The sequence below is a fragment of the Ambystoma mexicanum genome, chromosome 3q, assembly GCF_040938575.1.
Source record: "Ambystoma mexicanum isolate Mex_15411 chromosome 3q, UKY_AmexF1_1, whole genome shotgun sequence".
NCBI classification, from domain to species: Eukaryota; Metazoa; Chordata; class Amphibia; order Caudata; family Ambystomatidae; genus Ambystoma; species Ambystoma mexicanum.
This window is the reverse complement of record NC_090926.1, coordinates 773,775,279-773,792,649: the sequence shown is the minus strand read 5'-3', so window position 1 is coordinate 773,792,649 and position 17,371 is coordinate 773,775,279. Positions and strand designations below refer to the sequence as shown.

Sequence of the window (17,371 nt, the reverse complement as noted above, 5' to 3'; positions counted from 1 at the left end):
CCTTTTTGTCATTGGGTCACCCTGGTAGTCCTCTTTCAAGTGGGGGGAGGGGAGGGAGTGTCTACACAGTTGCATAGGTGTGGATAGCAAGCGCTCCCTCCAGATACCCAACCGTACATGCTGCTTCTTCATGAACCCAGGACATCAACCAAAAGTCAACCATAGCAAATCTATTCCCAAAATATTACTGCGTCCCAACCCAAATCTACAAGGATGACGTCGGAGCACTGAACATATCATGCATCAATGTAGAATAACAAAGACTTCAACATAAGCTCAACAGGGTATAGTAAACTCCGGGAATCTGAGACCATGGGGTATAACGCTCCTAGGGAAACAAGTGTAAAACCTTGTCTAGAAATAAGTCTGGCCAGTCCCCTAGGCCTCCAGTCTCCTCATTCCTTATCTTAATTGGACATTATTTTCACAGGCATTGCTTTCAACGTTCAGCAGCTTGTCAGCGTCCCAAAAAAATATTCTTTCTTGTTTCACAAAACCCTAAATTTAGCACTCCCGCCATCACCCCTCGTTCCAGTTCCAGGAAGTATTTCTTAATGAGACTGAGCCTCTTCCTTTTCTTTTCGGCTACCGGTGCCAGATCAGGAAAGATGAGAATCCTATGGTCCTGAAGCTCCAGGGATCTTTTCTGCTGCCGACACCTCCAGGATCCTGTCCCTGGCATCGCTGAGCTTGACAATAAGTGTTGGGCCCACTGAAGTCTTGGAGAATTGGTTTGGGGCTGCAACCTTGATTCTGTAACATGTGTCCACATTTTTAGGGTCCTCCTGCACCTCAGTCCAGTGCATCTGGGAGCCAGCTGCAAACAAACCCATTTGGGTCATCCCTCTCTGCTTCGGAAAGGAGCCCAATGATCCATAGTTGTTGAGCCTCTGACACGTTCTCAAGATATGTTCTCCATTGCCATATTCCCTTTTAGTTACTGCTTCCACGTCGCACCACATTTTCTTAACCAGGGGTAATGTTTGGGCACACTGTTAATCCAGCACAGTAATTCTCTGCTCCAACGTGGCAGTTCTCGTCTCCAGCTGGGCCACTTTCTGACTCAACTTATCGAACGTACTCTGCCAACACTGGGTCCTGTGTAGAAGGCTTCTCCTGGCTGTGCTGACTGCTACGTGGTGCAAACAAATTTTACATCCTCACCCTTAGTTTTTTTGGTAGATTTCCCTGATGCCATTTGCCCTCTCTTCACCATACAGTTTCCAGACTGGACTGTACGATGCGTTCGGCACTCATGGAAGTCGGCAAAAGAACTTCCTTCCCTCGCGTGGGCCCACGCTTCTCTCTGTCTACGCCCGTCTTTGGGTACATTCTACTGCTTTCTGCCACTCTGCCCAGTGTCTATAATCATCATGTATTGAAAAAGTCTGCTTTTGCCATTCCTTTTAGACAATGCCATACTCCCCTATGTTAATGTGTCCTGTACTGGCAGATGGCGCCGATCTCCGGCTGTCGCACTGCCCCACCATACGGGGCGCGTGGATCAAGGCTGTGTAACGTCCTCAAGGGAGGATCGTCAAACTGGAGATCCATCAGCGCTGCAGCGAGTGTGCTGAGTCCTGGAGCAAAACTCCATCTGTTTCCACCTCAGTCAGCCCTCAACTCTCCAAAGAGCCAGTGACTCGCCAGGCACGTGCCGACTGTGCACTCCTGTCCCGCTCGACGCCCCGACCACCAGTCCCTCCGTTCTCTCCAAGCCTTCAAATATCTCGAATCCCGACTAGATCGCTTGTGCCAGGCTCCACACCACCGCTACCCGGGAGGTTAGGCTGCCCTCCGGTCCCTCAGATAGTTGTCCCGGGGAGTGGAAACAGTCGCTTTATGGGCCTGGTCTTCGCGTAAGCAGCATCTCTAAAAGTCGGTCATCTTCTGTGGGCTCTGCACCGCCCTCCCCCGACCCATGTTTTTAACATTCTGCTGAAATGCAATTGGAAACTGAAATAGAGGGACAATGTGGAAATCGTGATGGCTCATCAAGCAAGTGTTTTAGGTGTAGGAGGGTTTTCTCAGTTTTTGAAGGATTATGCTGGAGTTAATTTTCAATCATCCATTGCTCACTTCCTTCATGCAGTGAATGACATTCTGAAAGAAGTCTGCGGAATTACTGACATGCACATAGATCGGCATATCACCTGCATATGAATGATATTGAAGATAGAGGACACATATAAATATTGAAAAATAACAGGATAATGTGGAGCCCTGGGGCACCTGGTAGGTGATTTGTGTAGAATTAGAGAAACAATTTCTCACTTTAACCCGTTGGGTACGGTCTTCCAAAAAGGAACAAACCAAACCTAGATAGAAGTATTTTAAAAGTGGCTGTATCAAATGCTGTAGATAAGCCCAACATAATCAGTCAGCATGGTTCTGTATGTCGCCCCAAACAGGAACCACAGCTGTTTCATTTCCATGCAAGGGGTGGATCCCCGATTGAAAAGGATCTCAGATTTGAGGCTGCTGCACATGATTGTGCAATTGCAGGGTGTCTACCTTCTCCATGATTTCAGCTGGACAGGCTAATCCGGAAAACTGTGCGTAAAGCAAGGACTTTTTGAGTAGTGGGGTAACAGGTGGAGACTTTCAGGATCTCACTTTGTTTTGGGATGTTCTGACCACCTGAGGGTTTATCTTAATAGGTTTGGGAAATGCATGGGAAGAGGCCACAATGCGAATTTCGGTTTCATCTTGGTTTAAGAGATAGTGGTCTTTCATCCACTCCTGTACTTTGTTAACAATGTCTCTACGTGTGCCTGACTAGCACCTTTTATGGTCTTCAAGCTGAAAGATGATCTGTGTCATTTTGGAATGTGGCACCCCGGTCCAGAAGAACATCATGTAAAGGATATTAAATAATAAGGTTAATAAGCAGAAGCCCTGTGGGACCCCACAATTATACTGTTTAGCCTCACCCTCACATTGATCGATTTTGATTCTAGAAGGGCTAGTCCCCAATAAAGATGATCCACACATTGTTCTATCTGAACTTGCCGCCAAACCAAGGCATTAAAATCAGGAAAATGTGGCCGGGTGTCAAAGGCATCTGATAGATTAAGCTACTGCAGAAGCCTTGCCTTTAGTTGATCTAAAGTTTGTTTTGCCTTCCTGTTTTCTCAGTAATTTAAAGATATCTTTTTAATTTAAGGGGTTTCTCTCTGCACTCAAAAAAGGCTGGAAGGCAATGTGTTTTTTCTTGGAACACAAGAATTCATTCACACTTCATGTAGATTTTGAAATAGACCTGTTTCAGGTCTCTTTATTATCTCAATTAAAAATTACCACAGCAAAGTATAGATCGAAATAAAGCAGAAATACATCACTGTTACCTTTTCTCTAACATTCTTCATCTCTAACAAGTCTTCACTGGAAACCACCAGGGTAGGAGAGAGAGTCACTCTCCAACGGGAACAGGCTGAAGGACACGCGTCTGTTTCGGTCAGCCCAGCCGAAGTTCAAAGTAAAAGTGACTTGCTTTTTTGTCTCTCTGTGTGATGTCTTTCCCTCCAAATGTAATCTAATAGTTTTCCAGCGATGTTTACCATCAGTAGAACCCCACAGCTGCGCGGCCGTTGCAGCTGCTGGACCCCACTGAATTTGTAAATCTCCTGTTTCTCATGAGACGCCGACAGACCTTGCTCTCGGCTGCTATAAGAATGCAAAATAAGCTTTTTCTGGGCACATCAACAAGTTGTCTTTCAATGGCTCCAGTAAACGCACATTGTGCTCAGAAATGTTCACTGTTATTCCCAGAATGCCTCTCATCTTGACTCTATATTGGAATCAAAACTAATACATTTTTTTATGCATTACAGGTATGACGGAGAGTTTTTCATATCAAGAAAGCAAGCTCAATACCCCCTGTTTGGTGGGAATACAGATTGATAATTATCAAGGGACTGATTAATCTCAATGTGCTCCTAAAGCTACATAAATGCTATAGTAGTTATTTTGTCCATGTTTTTTAACAAAAATGATAGATTTGTTTTTGGGCAATAATTTGTGCAATTGGATGTATCTAATCAAGATCTTTTTTTTATCAAGGATGTAACCTAGGCCTGCTTCAAAATAGCTGGGACACGAGCTTCATAAAAAGCAGCATTAATTAATGCGACAATGAAGTGTGCTAATGATTCAACACAATTCTGGACTTTCTTTGAGTGCCAGACAGACCCGCGTGTGATTCAAGTATGTGATTGTGAGACCAAGTGAGCAGCTCTGTGTTCCTGACTAGATAGAATGTTTACCTATGACTACTGTATATAATGTCGACTGGTGTGATCTTGATTTTGGAACGAAGCCTAACATTGAAATGTTGCTGAATGTGAAGGCTTCCAGGTATTCAGCAGGCGATATAACTTACTAGAAGAATTTGTAGACTTATCTCTGTCTCATATAAACCTCTGCTTCAATAATAGCTAGCTTATAATTCAGGGTGACTCAGAGAAAACAAGTCAAGGGGTGAGGATTGTTCGTCCACTTTCTTTCACACTATTGTAAAGCTAGCTTTGATTGAAGATGTTTAGTGTACCATCTGTTACCAAGTGAAGATTTGGTAAGCTTGCTTTTTTGGTGCCACCTGATCCAATATGTTTGAGATTGTGGCATTCTAATAGTCCACAATCTCCTTTGGCGTTGCGCCTGTGGGATAGGTGCCATCTATTTTTACCTAGAACTGATCCAGGTTTACCACAGTTGAGAGGATTGTCTCTGAAAATATATTTATTTTTCTGTGCTACATTTTTTTTTACAGAGGGTACATTTAAATATACAGTAGCATGGTCTGGCCAGGCTAATGGGAGGACCAAGGAAATACTTGGTCCTACATTTCAGGTGGTGACCCAATCCCTAATGTATGTAGGTGGGATGTTCAAAAATTGGAATCCCTAATATTTCAGTGCTTTGTGAACAACTCTTGCCTGCAAATTGTTGGTGTCATTCAAGTTTGGGTTAAAATCACTAAGCACTATGAGAAGAGAATAAACACTCATAAATGATCAGAGCACTTCTAACAAATGTTTAAAAAAAGAGAGGTCTTGCTTATTTTACACAGCTCCCTTAAGTATCTGTAGTGCATGCAAACTGTAACGCTCACCTGATTCCCACGGAAGCGCAGGTCTGGCTTCGAGTGCTGATGCTTCTTCAATGGTGAAGCGCAGGACTCTGAAGATGGACAGGAAGGGCCCCTCTACTCTGGCTTCTCTGGCTCGCAGGAATATTCCCCTGTGCGTGAAAAGGGAGTATTACCTACTGACTGAGTTAAGCTCAAGCCTCTCACTCTCTTCCAACCCTCCACGATACCCTTCCACGATTCCCCGTGAAGTCTCACCTTAGGGTCAGGAAGGATGAGCTCTCCATCCTGCTTCTGATGCAGGGGCGCGTTGGAACCCAGTTACTTCACTGGATTGAGGATTGATGGGAGTTCAGGTAAGCTTGACTATTCAGGTAAGGCTCTGTAAAAGTTCTGTTGCAAGTTCACAAGTCCAAGCTTAATAATAATAATGTTCATTGTCTTTTTCCCCTTAGGGGCCGGGGTTCGGAATGCCGGAGATATGGCGCCGACCCGAAGTGAAACGTGCAGTTCCAGTAAATGACAGGCAAGTTCTGGATGAGCACTCGGGTAATGTCTTTGCATTCGCTCATTCAATGTCTTTGTCTTTTTTCCCCATAGGGGCCGGGGTCCGGAAAATGCCTGGAAGCGGCAAGACCCGAAATGAAATGGGAATGACCCAACAGGTAAGTCTTAGAAGGAAACTGAGCTTTTCCTATTCCCTTCCTTCTCTCACCTTGTTCTTGTCTTTTTCTCTCTAGGCTCTGGGAAGTGGCTGTGGATCCGGATGATCGCTGCTGAAGATGGTGGCGTCCAGGATAGGTGAGTGAAATGCAGCGCTGCAGCGATCGTAGCGAAATGCTTTTAAAAATGATGTCTTCCTTTTCAGGATCGTCGGTGTGATGACTCCGGGTGCTGATTTAGCAGGTAAGGTCTTTTGTCTCCCTTTGCAGGTGACCCAGAATACTGACAGGTGTGGCTGAGGTCCAGATGCAGGAGCCGACACGGTGAGCGTACAGCTGCGAGGAGCAGAACAACGCGAAGCGTGAGTTGTTGATCGGATGTGGTTTAAATAGCTTTGGAAGAAGTTCCAAGTGTGTATCCTTCCACCGATCAGGTATGTATCCTTCCCCGAGCACACCCGGGTGGAAAGTAGTCCCACAGGTAAAGTAGTTCCATTCAGGCCTCAAGAGGGCCTGGATGTGGCAGCATGGTCTGCATCAGGTAAGTGCACATTAAAACACTTGAACACATGCCAAGCTTTATGAGCCTGGCGCCTAAGGCGCCAGGACAGAGGTCCAACATGAGCCTGGCGCCTAAGGCGCCAGGACTGCGTCCAAAGGGCCCCAGCTTGGGCCCGCTGGCACTCCCCTGGGGGAAATGATGCCTGCCTCTGGGGTTGCTGGGTCGGACCTGGCTCCTTGGAGGTAGGCATCATGACACAAACATAAAAGATCCAACTTTGCCACAAGAATAGCACAAGCTCGAGGGGGCACACCTGAGATGATTACCTTAAATGATATCTTGAATGCCAATTCGATCTTGCATGCCCTTTCAGTTCCTGTATCCGTATTTAGAATATAATATTGTTCTGGAAGAGCTAAAGAAATGGCTGGGCCTGACAAGTCTTTCAGCCACGTCTCCATCATGACAAAAAACTCAGTTCTCTTTATCGGTAAATTAATAAATATCAATAGCATGGCAGTGCAGAGCGATCCTTCATTAGGTCTTGGATTGTGCTTTGTGTGATTTGCTAATCGATGCATGCCTTGAATGGATAGGTTTCACAGATGATTTTTGCGCATTAAGATCCTAGGATCCACTGGTCTCTGGAAGAGCTTTATATAGGTTTGAAGTTTTGAGATATGAGTCTAGTGATTTGATTGCCATTTGGCAGGTTAGCAGCAAAGCTTTTAATAAAGATACATCATAACTTGCTAAGGCAGTTTTTGTACCATCCGCTGTTGAGGATGCTACACTCACTAACCCGAGGAGCAAGGATAACACTCCAAACTGGAGAGAGAAACCAAACCTCTCTAAGTATAGGTAACATGGACAGAGTGACAAGGCTTAAGTCCAGGAAGGGCTAGTAGACCGACAAAGAGGTACAATTAATCCACACAAATAAATAGACTACACTGATATACTGAAAAATATATACTTTAATAAGTCACGCACATGAAATTATCAGTTCAGATATTTCTTGTATTAATAAACAGTATTTAAAACATACCAGCATGCCATAAAAACAGTAGTGTCTATACAATGACTCTCCTAACTCCAGTGTCTAAATGTGGGTCATTTGCCAACATAAAATTAGAGAGCGGTGGGGAGAACCAGGAAGCCGTAAACCCTAGCAAGCAAATAAGTACCCAGTAGACTGCACAACTAAATAGTGTCCTAAAGACACCTTAAAATGTGTGGAAGGCCCTACACCTGATGTACAGCGCCTGATTGACATATTGCAGTGTATGGGATTAAAAGGGAAACACAATTTTACCCAAAGGAAAACAGGGTACAAATCCTAAAACACAATTCACCATCAAGTTAGACCCCTTAGGGCCTTAAAACAGTATTAATGCCCAGCCGCCAAGAACAATACATTAAAGCTACACAGAGGGTGGAACCATAGTAAACCTTAGCAATAGCTTCTAGGAACCAATAAACATTCCAGGAACTGTTACTTTCCTGATACATTTAATGAAAAAATATATACATTGTTGCTAGATGCAGTTAGTGTTTCCAGTTCATTTACTTTACCAGTAATGGAAGGGATGACTTTAAAAATGGTTTTAGGATCACAAGTAATTACCGAGATGGTGAAACGTGGTCCAGGGCTCACTTGAACCCCTAGGGGACTCAGGAAAAATGTCCACAAGCAAGTAAGTGCCACAGAGTTACTTTAAGGAGAGTTCCAGTGTCCTTCACAGTTCCATAGGAAGTAATGGAAAACATCAAAGGCCATCCACACTACTGGAGTTAAGTTTGATCTACCCCATAGGTGCAGATGCTGCTACAATCAACCCCAGGGAAGGCCACAGGGGAGCACAAGGAAGAAGTACAAGGGTTTAGAAGATGGACACCAGAAGAAGTTGTTGCAGAACAGAAAGCCCTCGCCCCAAATGAAAGAAATGAAAGTCAATGGGGATTTTTGGTTAGGACCCACCCCCCAGGAATCTCTACCACGACCCACAGGTACATCCAAGGGGGAGTATCTTGAATAATTTCCCTTCCCAGGACCTCAAGGTAGGTACTCAAATTGGTGGTTTCGGTGGAAACGGCTCCAGTGACCTGAAACAACCTGGTAAGTGAACAACTGTTATCCACAAGGGCATATTTCAAGATACAGTCCTCAGGGCCTTGTACCCTGAACCATTGATTTTCCCCCCAGTGTCACAGGAGAAGGACAAAGGCTCTTCCTATGACATCTACTTTTTTTTTGTTTAATATTTTTATTCATTTTCATAAACAACGAGAAAACATCAACGTCGTAACAACCCACATTTCCCTCCCACCCTTTCTCCCCCACCCTGCATGCTTCTTCCACATTGTTGTATGTGACTTCACCACGTATTCACCCCCCGTCCCCCATACCAGATCTCCCTCCCTTTCCCAACCCAAGTCAACCCATAACTCGGGCCATTGTCCAACCTTTTGAATTGAGTGACATGTGAGGTGCGGTCCTCCTTGTAGGTCTTGTCAGCCTCTTGACCAGGCCATGATCTCTTGCATTTCATTTTAGGCTCAGTGTCTTATGTCTTTCATACGGGAAGATCATCTGGCTACGTGTGCAGGTCGTCAAGCAGGGTGTCAGGGTTTCTACAGCCTCACCCGCCCTTCTCTCTTTAATTATGGCTAATTCAGCTGCTGCCCACTTTATTATGTCCTGGGCCCATTGCTGCAGCTGCAGCCCTGTAGGACTTTTCCATTTGATTGTCATGCGCCAGGCTGCCAAAGTTATCAGAAACTTTGCTATGGTATTAGATTATTTTCTCTCCCTCCCTTCCCCCCAGGGAGGCGCCCCAGTAAGCAGACCTGGATTGTGCATTGCAATTGTCTACCTAACAGGGTGTTAATTTTCTCTATCACTTCCTGCCAGTAACCTGCTATAAATGAACATGTCCAAACCATGTGCCAGAAATGTGCATCCTCGCCAGCACATCTCGGGCAATTATGCAACAGCTTTCTGTCTATCATGTGTAACTTTTGTGGTGTCATGTATACCCGGTGTTCAATGTTAAATTCTATTAGCTTGAATTTAGCATTTCGTGACGTGTTGGAGATCTGCATGCAAACCTTCGCCCATCTTTGGTTCCGGAAGCACCTCATGACCTTCCTCTTTGCTTCTGCCTTCGCCTGCCCCTCTCCCTTGCTGATCTGTTTTTTCTTGGCACCGTGCACCTGGCCACCGTCTGTCCTCCGGGCCCAGGTACCTGCTCACCCTGCCACCCAACTGCACTGCCTCTGGGCCACCCCCTGCACTGGGGTCTGTATCTGTACCCATACAGCCCCCCCTTTTTATTCATCCTGCACTTAACAGACCTACCCCGTCTGCTGCCTTAAACCCAGCACTTGCCATTTGCTGGCTGCACTACCATTGTTGCCTTTATTATTTATTAATTTATTGTTATGTATCTGTTTCTCCTTTGCTGCGCACTCTCCATTTCTTCCCCTTCCATGCACTTTTCCCCTCTCCCCCTCCCATGCACTTGCGCGTTCTCAATGTCACTGGGACTAGTAAGATCGTTGTTGTGTTCTCCCCTGGTCCCCTTCCCTTGCCTTGTCGCGCTCTGAAATACTTGTGTATGAGCACTATAGAAATATATCAATATCATGTTTTTCCCCTAGGTGTGTGTCTTAAGTCCCGTTTCCATTTCTCTTTGACTCAGAGGTTGGGCTGTTTCTCACTTTCTTATAACGCTGTGTATATTTGTGTGGTTGAGCGTCTTTCTAGGCCTATTGTGAGGATGGTGTGGAGTACTGGGTAGACCGGAGGCTCCTCTGGTATAGAGTCCCATGTGGCGGCTATGGTTCTCATGGTATAGAATCCCAGGTGGTGGCCATGGTTCACATAAATCATGCAAGATTCAAGAATTGCCCCTTTGCCATCTGGAATTTTTGGGCCCAGTCTACAAATGTCCGTATTCTACCCCCTTCGAACATATCTCCCAGGGTGCGAATTACGGCCTCCTGGCATTTTCTGTCACCTATGTCATTCAAGACCTTGCCCAGTTCAGGGAGGGCCCGCAATGGCATTTCCAGACTTTAGCCCTCCCCCATTCTCAGTTTACGGCATGCCCTTTCCACACCTGTTGTATTACTGTTGTGACTCCAGTTGCTTTGGGATCTTTTCCATTCCCCCACATTTCCTCCATCCTGGTGTGGTACTGCCAGGGTGGGCCTAACAAGGATCTGTTTGTCCCTCCCGCCGGACTGTCCCACCTCACAACATGTTGCAGCCGCATGACCATGTAGTAGAATTCAAAGTTTGGCCAGGAGAGACCCCTGTCTTAATGTCTCCTTCACAGCATGCCCAGGGACACTCTTCTACTTCCACCCGCCTTCAGGAGTCCAGAGATTGTGCTGTCCAGCTGCTTAAAAAAAGGGGTCACTGAACAGGTGTGTTAGGTTTGAAAATAGGTATATGAATCGGGGCAGAATTACCATTTTGCAAATCGTTATTTTCCTCATGAGTGAAAGGGTTAGCTTATTCCAGAACTTGATTTTATTATCTAGTTCCAAGATTGCCCTCCCCACGTTGTGTTGGAATATGTCTGTTGGTATAATGAATGAGGCAGTAAAACAGCTGATAGTTCCAAGGTGGGGGGGTCGACGCAGCAGATGTGGGGGCCATTAGGGGTCTTCTAGCAGCAAGAAAACTAACTATAGGTATGCCAAACCAACTTTGTCGAGGCAGTATGGCCAGTTAAGGATTAGAAATGGCAAAACTGGGGGGAATTGAAGCATCATTTTCCTACACCGGGTAAGTAGAACTGCTTTATACTTGTTGCAGCACAGGAAATCAAGAGGCATGGGCAGGGCAGAACCTTAATATCCCTGCAAAGGGGGGCTGGCCCCCAGACAGCCAATCGCTAAATTGGGTCTGGGGCCGAGGTTCAGATGGTCCCTGGGACGACCACACAGCCAAATACACCACCACAGGAAGTGAGAGGGCTAGTACAGGGACTATACTAACCTAAACCAGTTGGGACCAATATGGAGGGAGCCATGGTGGGCTCACAAAGACTCGCACATAGTCAGAATGGCCCTTTTGAGCCTACCTCGTGGTTACCTAGGCAAAGGAAAGCCCTAGAAAATAAACAATGCATTGTTGTACCCCATTGGCTACCTAAATGTTACTTTGTGCTACTAATGCACTAAAATGGCCTTACACCTTGGTGAAACCAAAATTAAAACGCAACTACCAGAAACCCATTCCCTACCACCAATTTATAGTGACACAATCACACTATGGCAGAAATGGGGTGCTTGAGAGTCACCCCTGGGATTGGACACCTTAGTGGCGACCCAATACCATATACCTTATATTAGGTATAAAGGGAAGTAATGGCAGGGGGACTTCAGCAGTAGATGTCCTGATGGTCACCAAAATTATATCGAGGAACCAAAAAGGAAAGGGGAGGGGGAGGTAAAACAGGGGCCCCCAAACATGGACCTAAATCCCCAAAATAGGAATTCTGAAAAATCAGTGTTAAACCAGAAGGGTGGTAGGTACGATGTTAACACTGCTGAGAATATTGACTCACATTATTTGTAATGATCTTGTGAGAAAATTGGCATACCCGACATACCGTATCTGGGTGGGCCTCTGAGTGACAAATGATTGTAAGGTGAGCTTCCAGTGTACTGTGGAATTCTATCTAATGCATATCAGTTCAGAATTACAAGAAAGTGGCGAAGAGGGTGTCATGTCATATTGATCATTAGCGTGGTGCTGTAGTGGAGTGAAAGTGACTGTGATTCCTGAGGTCAGAATTTGAGGAAGGTGCTGTCCAAGAGTCAACGCAGATTTCACACTTTACAGCGCTCGCTTAGGGTTAAGGGTTATGTTATACTGCCTAAGTATACACCATTATGCAGCATTTCTCTAGAGCCCTGCATGTTTGTGGTGGAGAGTTTGTGGATAAATAAATCACTTTTGTACCTCGCTGGCACAGGTTTGGTGTCTGGCTGAGGATTGTCAAAGGTGGCATATCTCCCTGGTGGAGGTGATTTTTGTCCCAGTGTAATTTATTTGATTTTGGCCATGCCTATTGCCTTCTGGTTATGTCTGTCTGTGCATGAGATTTCATGCCAAAATCGCCCCTTTCTGCGTTGTCTGAAAACTCTCTAAGTGACTGATGCATGTTTATGCTTTTGTCCTCAGAAGGAATTGGTGAAGCAAATGAGGACTCCCGACTGGCGTTGAATGGTCAGATCTTCATCGGCATGGTGTCCTCTCAGTACCAAGCCCGGCTGGATATTGTGCGCCTCATTGATGCTCTGGTCAATGCATGTATCCGCTTTGTGTATTTCTCAATGGAGGATGAGCTCAAGAGCAAGGTAAGCAAATGTATTGTTTTAAATGGCTCTCCCCATGCACGTGGCTGAATATAAGAAGACTGTTCTGCTTCTGTTCTCTGTCTCTTAATGTATAAGTGGTGGCACATATGTCTGCTATCCTGGCTGGCTATCTCTACAATAAATCATGGCGGAATGTGATGATCCTTACATGTCCCTGTGTCGTCTCTTCCTGTGTACATTGCTCCATCTTAGTGTTCGGCCATTCACAATCTTCCTGTGTCCTCTGTGCTTGGCGCAAGCCCTCAGCCAGTCATATCTTCTTTCTCCAGCATGGGGTCTGGCATGGATTCACATGAATATCCTCCGTCGTCAGCTTGGGAATCCTCAGTAAAAGAAAAAACAGTTTCACTTTCACTTAAAAACTGTATTTCTCCTCTAAATCAAACACTGTCCTCTGGGTCACACTGTCCCCATCCAATGACTGTCCTCTCCCTAAGTCCCTCCTCTGGCAACCATTTCCAGATTTGTACCACACGCTTCAGTGTTGGGAGTCCTCGGGTTTGCTTTATGAGCGATTTGTAAATTTTTTCATGTTTTCGACAGAAAAAGTTCTATATTTGTTTTAAAGAAGCCTGTGTGCTCTTTTCTTCATCTGCCGACAGTGGGGACCCGTTGTCAGTGAAGTTCTGCAACCCTCAAGAGTGACGATCCATCAAAGATTCTACAAGGCCTCTTGGGCCTAGTTCACACCCTTCAACCATGACGGAGGATAAGGAGGGAAGGTCCCTCTTCATGCCCTGCACCAAATATGTGCTACGGAATGTGTTTGTGGAGGACAAGCACTTGCAATGCCTCTACTGCCTGTACCCGGACCACAAGGAAGTAGAGTGTGAGAAATGCCTAGGTTTCTCCAAGAAAACGACAAAGGACCAGCATAGCAGGCTGGCGGCATGGCTTAACGCCAAGGTCTCTAACCCATGCTCTGAGCAGCGTCATGCCTCGCCCAGGACCGGACGGTCCGAGGAGCGGTCTTCTAAGTCCTTTGAGGGTGCCACATCTGTGGGGGCCCACGATGAGGCCAAGAGCTGCAAGTCAGAGTCCACCGGGTTCGCCGTGGAAGAGGGTCCCAAAGTGGATAGGGTGCGATCAGCATCACCTTTTGCCTCCATTGCCAGCCTCCCATCAAGCTCCTCTTCAAAGAGGAAGTAATCTACCCCTGCTAAACTACGTGAGAAATCCAAGAAGCCGCAGACGGAGGAGAAGAAAGCTGCGCAGCAAGCAGGCTCAACCTGCACAGACAAAGACCTTGTCGGCGGCTCCGTCAAAGACTAGTACTACCATGGCAGTTACGGGTGCTGATCCTACGAGGGTAGCTCCCACGGTTCAGTGTCCCTGCTCCCAAGGCGCAACACTGCTGCAATGACTTTGGCAAAGTCTACCGGCATGCCAGAAGGGTGAAACCTGACCAGGCCCCGGTTCAACACCCTCAGGGGGGAGAAAATAGGGGAGCAAGGATACCCCGAAGCAGCCCTCCCATGTTGTTGCCCAAACCATGGAGGTCTCATCCACGGATGACGAAGATCAAGAGTCCTTAAATACGGTCCACGAGGACGTTGAAGAGGAGGGTGGCGGCGGCAATGGTGCAGGGCTTAGTTTTCCTGTTCTGCCTTCTCAACCGAGGGACATTTCCTTGGATATTCTGTCGATTCTAAACACCTTGGTGTCAGAGATTCAGATGAGGATGCCTCTGGTTCTTGTACCTGTGGTCCCCAATCAGCCTCCAGCGAAGAAGAGGAAGCATCCTCCGAATCCTCCACTTCGGGCCCCTTCTTCCCCAGCAGACGCAGGTACAGGAATGGATACGTCAACGACGACGGATGATGGATAGGACATTGTAGCAGCGGACAATGAATCGCCACATTTGGATGCTCCACATAGTGTGTCCCCACCGGATGAGGTGGGATCGTTCCACTCCATGATCGCTAATCCAGCTGGTGCCGTGGGAAACCAAGAAGGCCTTCTTGTATCAAAGGCGGTTTATAGTGACTTCTTCGACAGTCACTATTTCGAAATACAAATATGTCGAATCAAAATTGCCGAAATGTTTTTTTTTCAAATGCCTTTTTTTATTTTTTATTTTTTTGGGTGGGGATTCCCCCCCATCCCTGTTTAAAAAAAAAAAGACAACTTTTTTTGGGCAACTAGACAAAACTAAACCCTTAAAAATAAAAAACAAGAAATTTAAAAAAAATAATTTCGGCACTTTTGATTCGACATATTTGTATGTCGATTTTTTTTAATTTTTTTTTACTTTTTTCAAAGGCGCAAGGTCAAGAGGAAGACGATCATGGGCGTGCCCTTTCTGGACGATGTTTTGGAGGAGGGCCTGGCCCTCATGAAGAACCCTTGCACGGCTCCCGCCAAACAGGATAGACTGATAGGATATTTTATTTATATTGCGCTCATACACAGGTGTTTCAGAGCGCGACCAAGCAAAGGGAGGGGAACAAGGGAGAATAAAAACAGCAATCTTACTAGGCCCAGTGACATTAAGAATGTGCAAGCGCAAGGAAAGCGGAAAAGGGGGAAAATGCGAGGAAGTGGGAAGAGTGGAAAATGCAGCACAGAGGAGAGAAACAGAATAAATAATAAGTGCAATAAATAAATGCAATAAATCAAATAAATACAGGCAGAGGCAAGTGCATAATTTGTCAGAAAGGGTATATCCAATAAGTGTAGAAGAAAAAATGGGGGACTGTATGGGCACAGATCCCAGTGCAGGGGTTGGCTCGAAGGCAGTACGGTAGGGTGAGTAGGTACCTGGGCCCGAAGGGCAAAGGGTCACCCGGAGCGTGGTGCCAATGACAGAAAACAGATCAGCAGGGAAGAAAAGGTGCTTGAGGTGCTTCCGGAACTGGAGATGGTTCCCCTCAAGTTTCAAGGTGGCCGGGAGACTGTTCCAAAGGGAGGCCCCCACCGGAGTAAGAGATCTACCCCAAGCTCGTTTCTTGGAAAAACGACTGACCCTGAGGGAGTTAGCAGTGGAGGAATGAAGGGCTCGAGAAGGGAGGGATAGTTGAAGGTATTTTGGACCCAGCCCCCAGAAAGCTTTGTGGACAATACAGAGGGTTTTAAATGTAATCCTTGCATCCACTGGGAGCCAATGAAGGGATTTCAGAGCTGGAGAGTCGTTCAGTCCTGTTCTGGATTAGTTGTAGAGGGCGGAGAGTGGAGGCTGGTAGATTTAGAAAGAGGCTGTTACACTAGTCCAACCTAGAGAGAACCAGAGCCTGGGAGACAGTGAGCTTCTGGTGGAAGGAGAGTAAATGCAGAGTACCTCTATGTAGGTGCAGTAGGAAGTTTGACTTTTTAGAGATGTCACAGTGTCCGGAGAAGGAAATTGTGGAATCAAAGATGACCCAGATATTCTTGACCTCGCAGGTAGGGGTAGGAGTAGGGCCAACGGAGGCCAGCCATAGACTGAGGGCAAAGGATGGTGAAGGTGTACCATTGAGGAGGATCTCAGTCTTGTTGGGCTTTAGACAAAGATTTGTTGGGGGCATACCAATTCTGAATGGCGATTAGGCAATCAGAGATGAGGGACGGAGAGGAAGTGTCTGAGGGAAGCCTGAAAATGAGTTTAGTGTCATCACCATAGCACTGGAATTTTGAGCAGAAAATGGAAATGCAGTAGGCGAGGGTAGCCAGGTATTGGTTGAAAAGCCAGGGCAAGAGGCTAGACCCCTGGGGAACACCACAGGTAGAGAGGGAGATAGAGGAAAGGAAGGACCCAAGTTGTACCTGGGAAGGTCGATCAGAAAGGAAAGAGGTCAGCCATACCAGAGCCTGATCGGTGATGCCCAGGTTGTCACGGAGACAATTGAGCAGGATGGTATGGATGACTTTGTCGAAAGCAGAGGAGAGATTGAGTAGGATGAGGACAGAGGGAATGCTAGAGTCAAGGTTGGAGAGAAGGTCTTCACGGATGTTCAGGGGAGAAGTTTCATGCTTCTGGCAGCTCTGAAACAAGATCGGTCGTCCTGGACAGAGCCAATAGAGGCTGGAGAATAAATATAGGGTGCCAGGCTTTGCAACCAAGTGCCTGAGGTCACAGCCATCGCTGGATTTGGTTGTGTCAAAGGTTGTGAGGAAACGGTTGGCTTACCCGTCCTCGGTCCCTGTGGACAGCGAGGGGAAAAGGATGGACGCCATGGGAAAGGTGATTTTCACAGCGGCTTCCACTACCTAGGCGACCAACGCACTGGCGATCCTGGCTAGGTATGACAGGGAATTGTGGTACAAGCTGGGACCGATCCTGGAGTTCCTCCCTGACGTTAAGAAGATAGAGGCCATCGCTCTCTTCCAGGAAGGGAAAGTGGCGTCGGGTCACGCCATCACAGTGGCACTGGACGTCGCCGACAAATGGGGAACAGTGTCTGCCTTTGTCAGCAAGGTTGGATGAAGGCCACTAATTTCCATCAGCCCTTCGACGGAGAGTATCTGTTTGGGAAGGCCATCAAGATGGATACGGACACGGCCCGTTCCCTTGGCACTCTCCAGCAGCACTGCTAGTCTTCTTTTCGCTCCTCTAGGGGAAAGTCGAGCAGGTCTTCAAAAGGTTTCACCACGTCGTACCGATAGCCTTCCAGATCCTCAATGCAAGAAGCCTACGGAGGCTGTTCCCAGGCCTACGGTAGCAGAGGACAGTGTCACCGTCGCCCGTAGGGCAGGACACCAGCGCCGAAGCAAGCCTGATCCGACCGGGACGTCGGGTCCCCA

The 17,371-nt window shown here is 46.7% G+C and overlaps 1 protein-coding gene across 5 annotated transcripts in view; it reads left to right on the top strand.

The window, feature by feature from the left end:
- The window catches only part of TMEM94 (transmembrane protein 94), a 2,019,771-nt gene that overhangs the window by 1,047,923 nt on the left and 954,477 nt on the right, over window positions 1-17,371 (top strand). For 4 of the 5 annotated variants that reach the window (XM_069654803.1, XM_069654805.1, XM_069654801.1 and 1 more), the window contains one exon: window positions 12,456-12,631. In XM_069654803.1, coding sequence (XP_069510904.1) covers window positions 12,456-12,631 — 176 coding nt within the window. The remainder of the gene's footprint in view (window positions 1-12,455; window positions 12,632-17,371) is intronic. The other variant, XM_069654804.1, reaches the window with a different exon arrangement.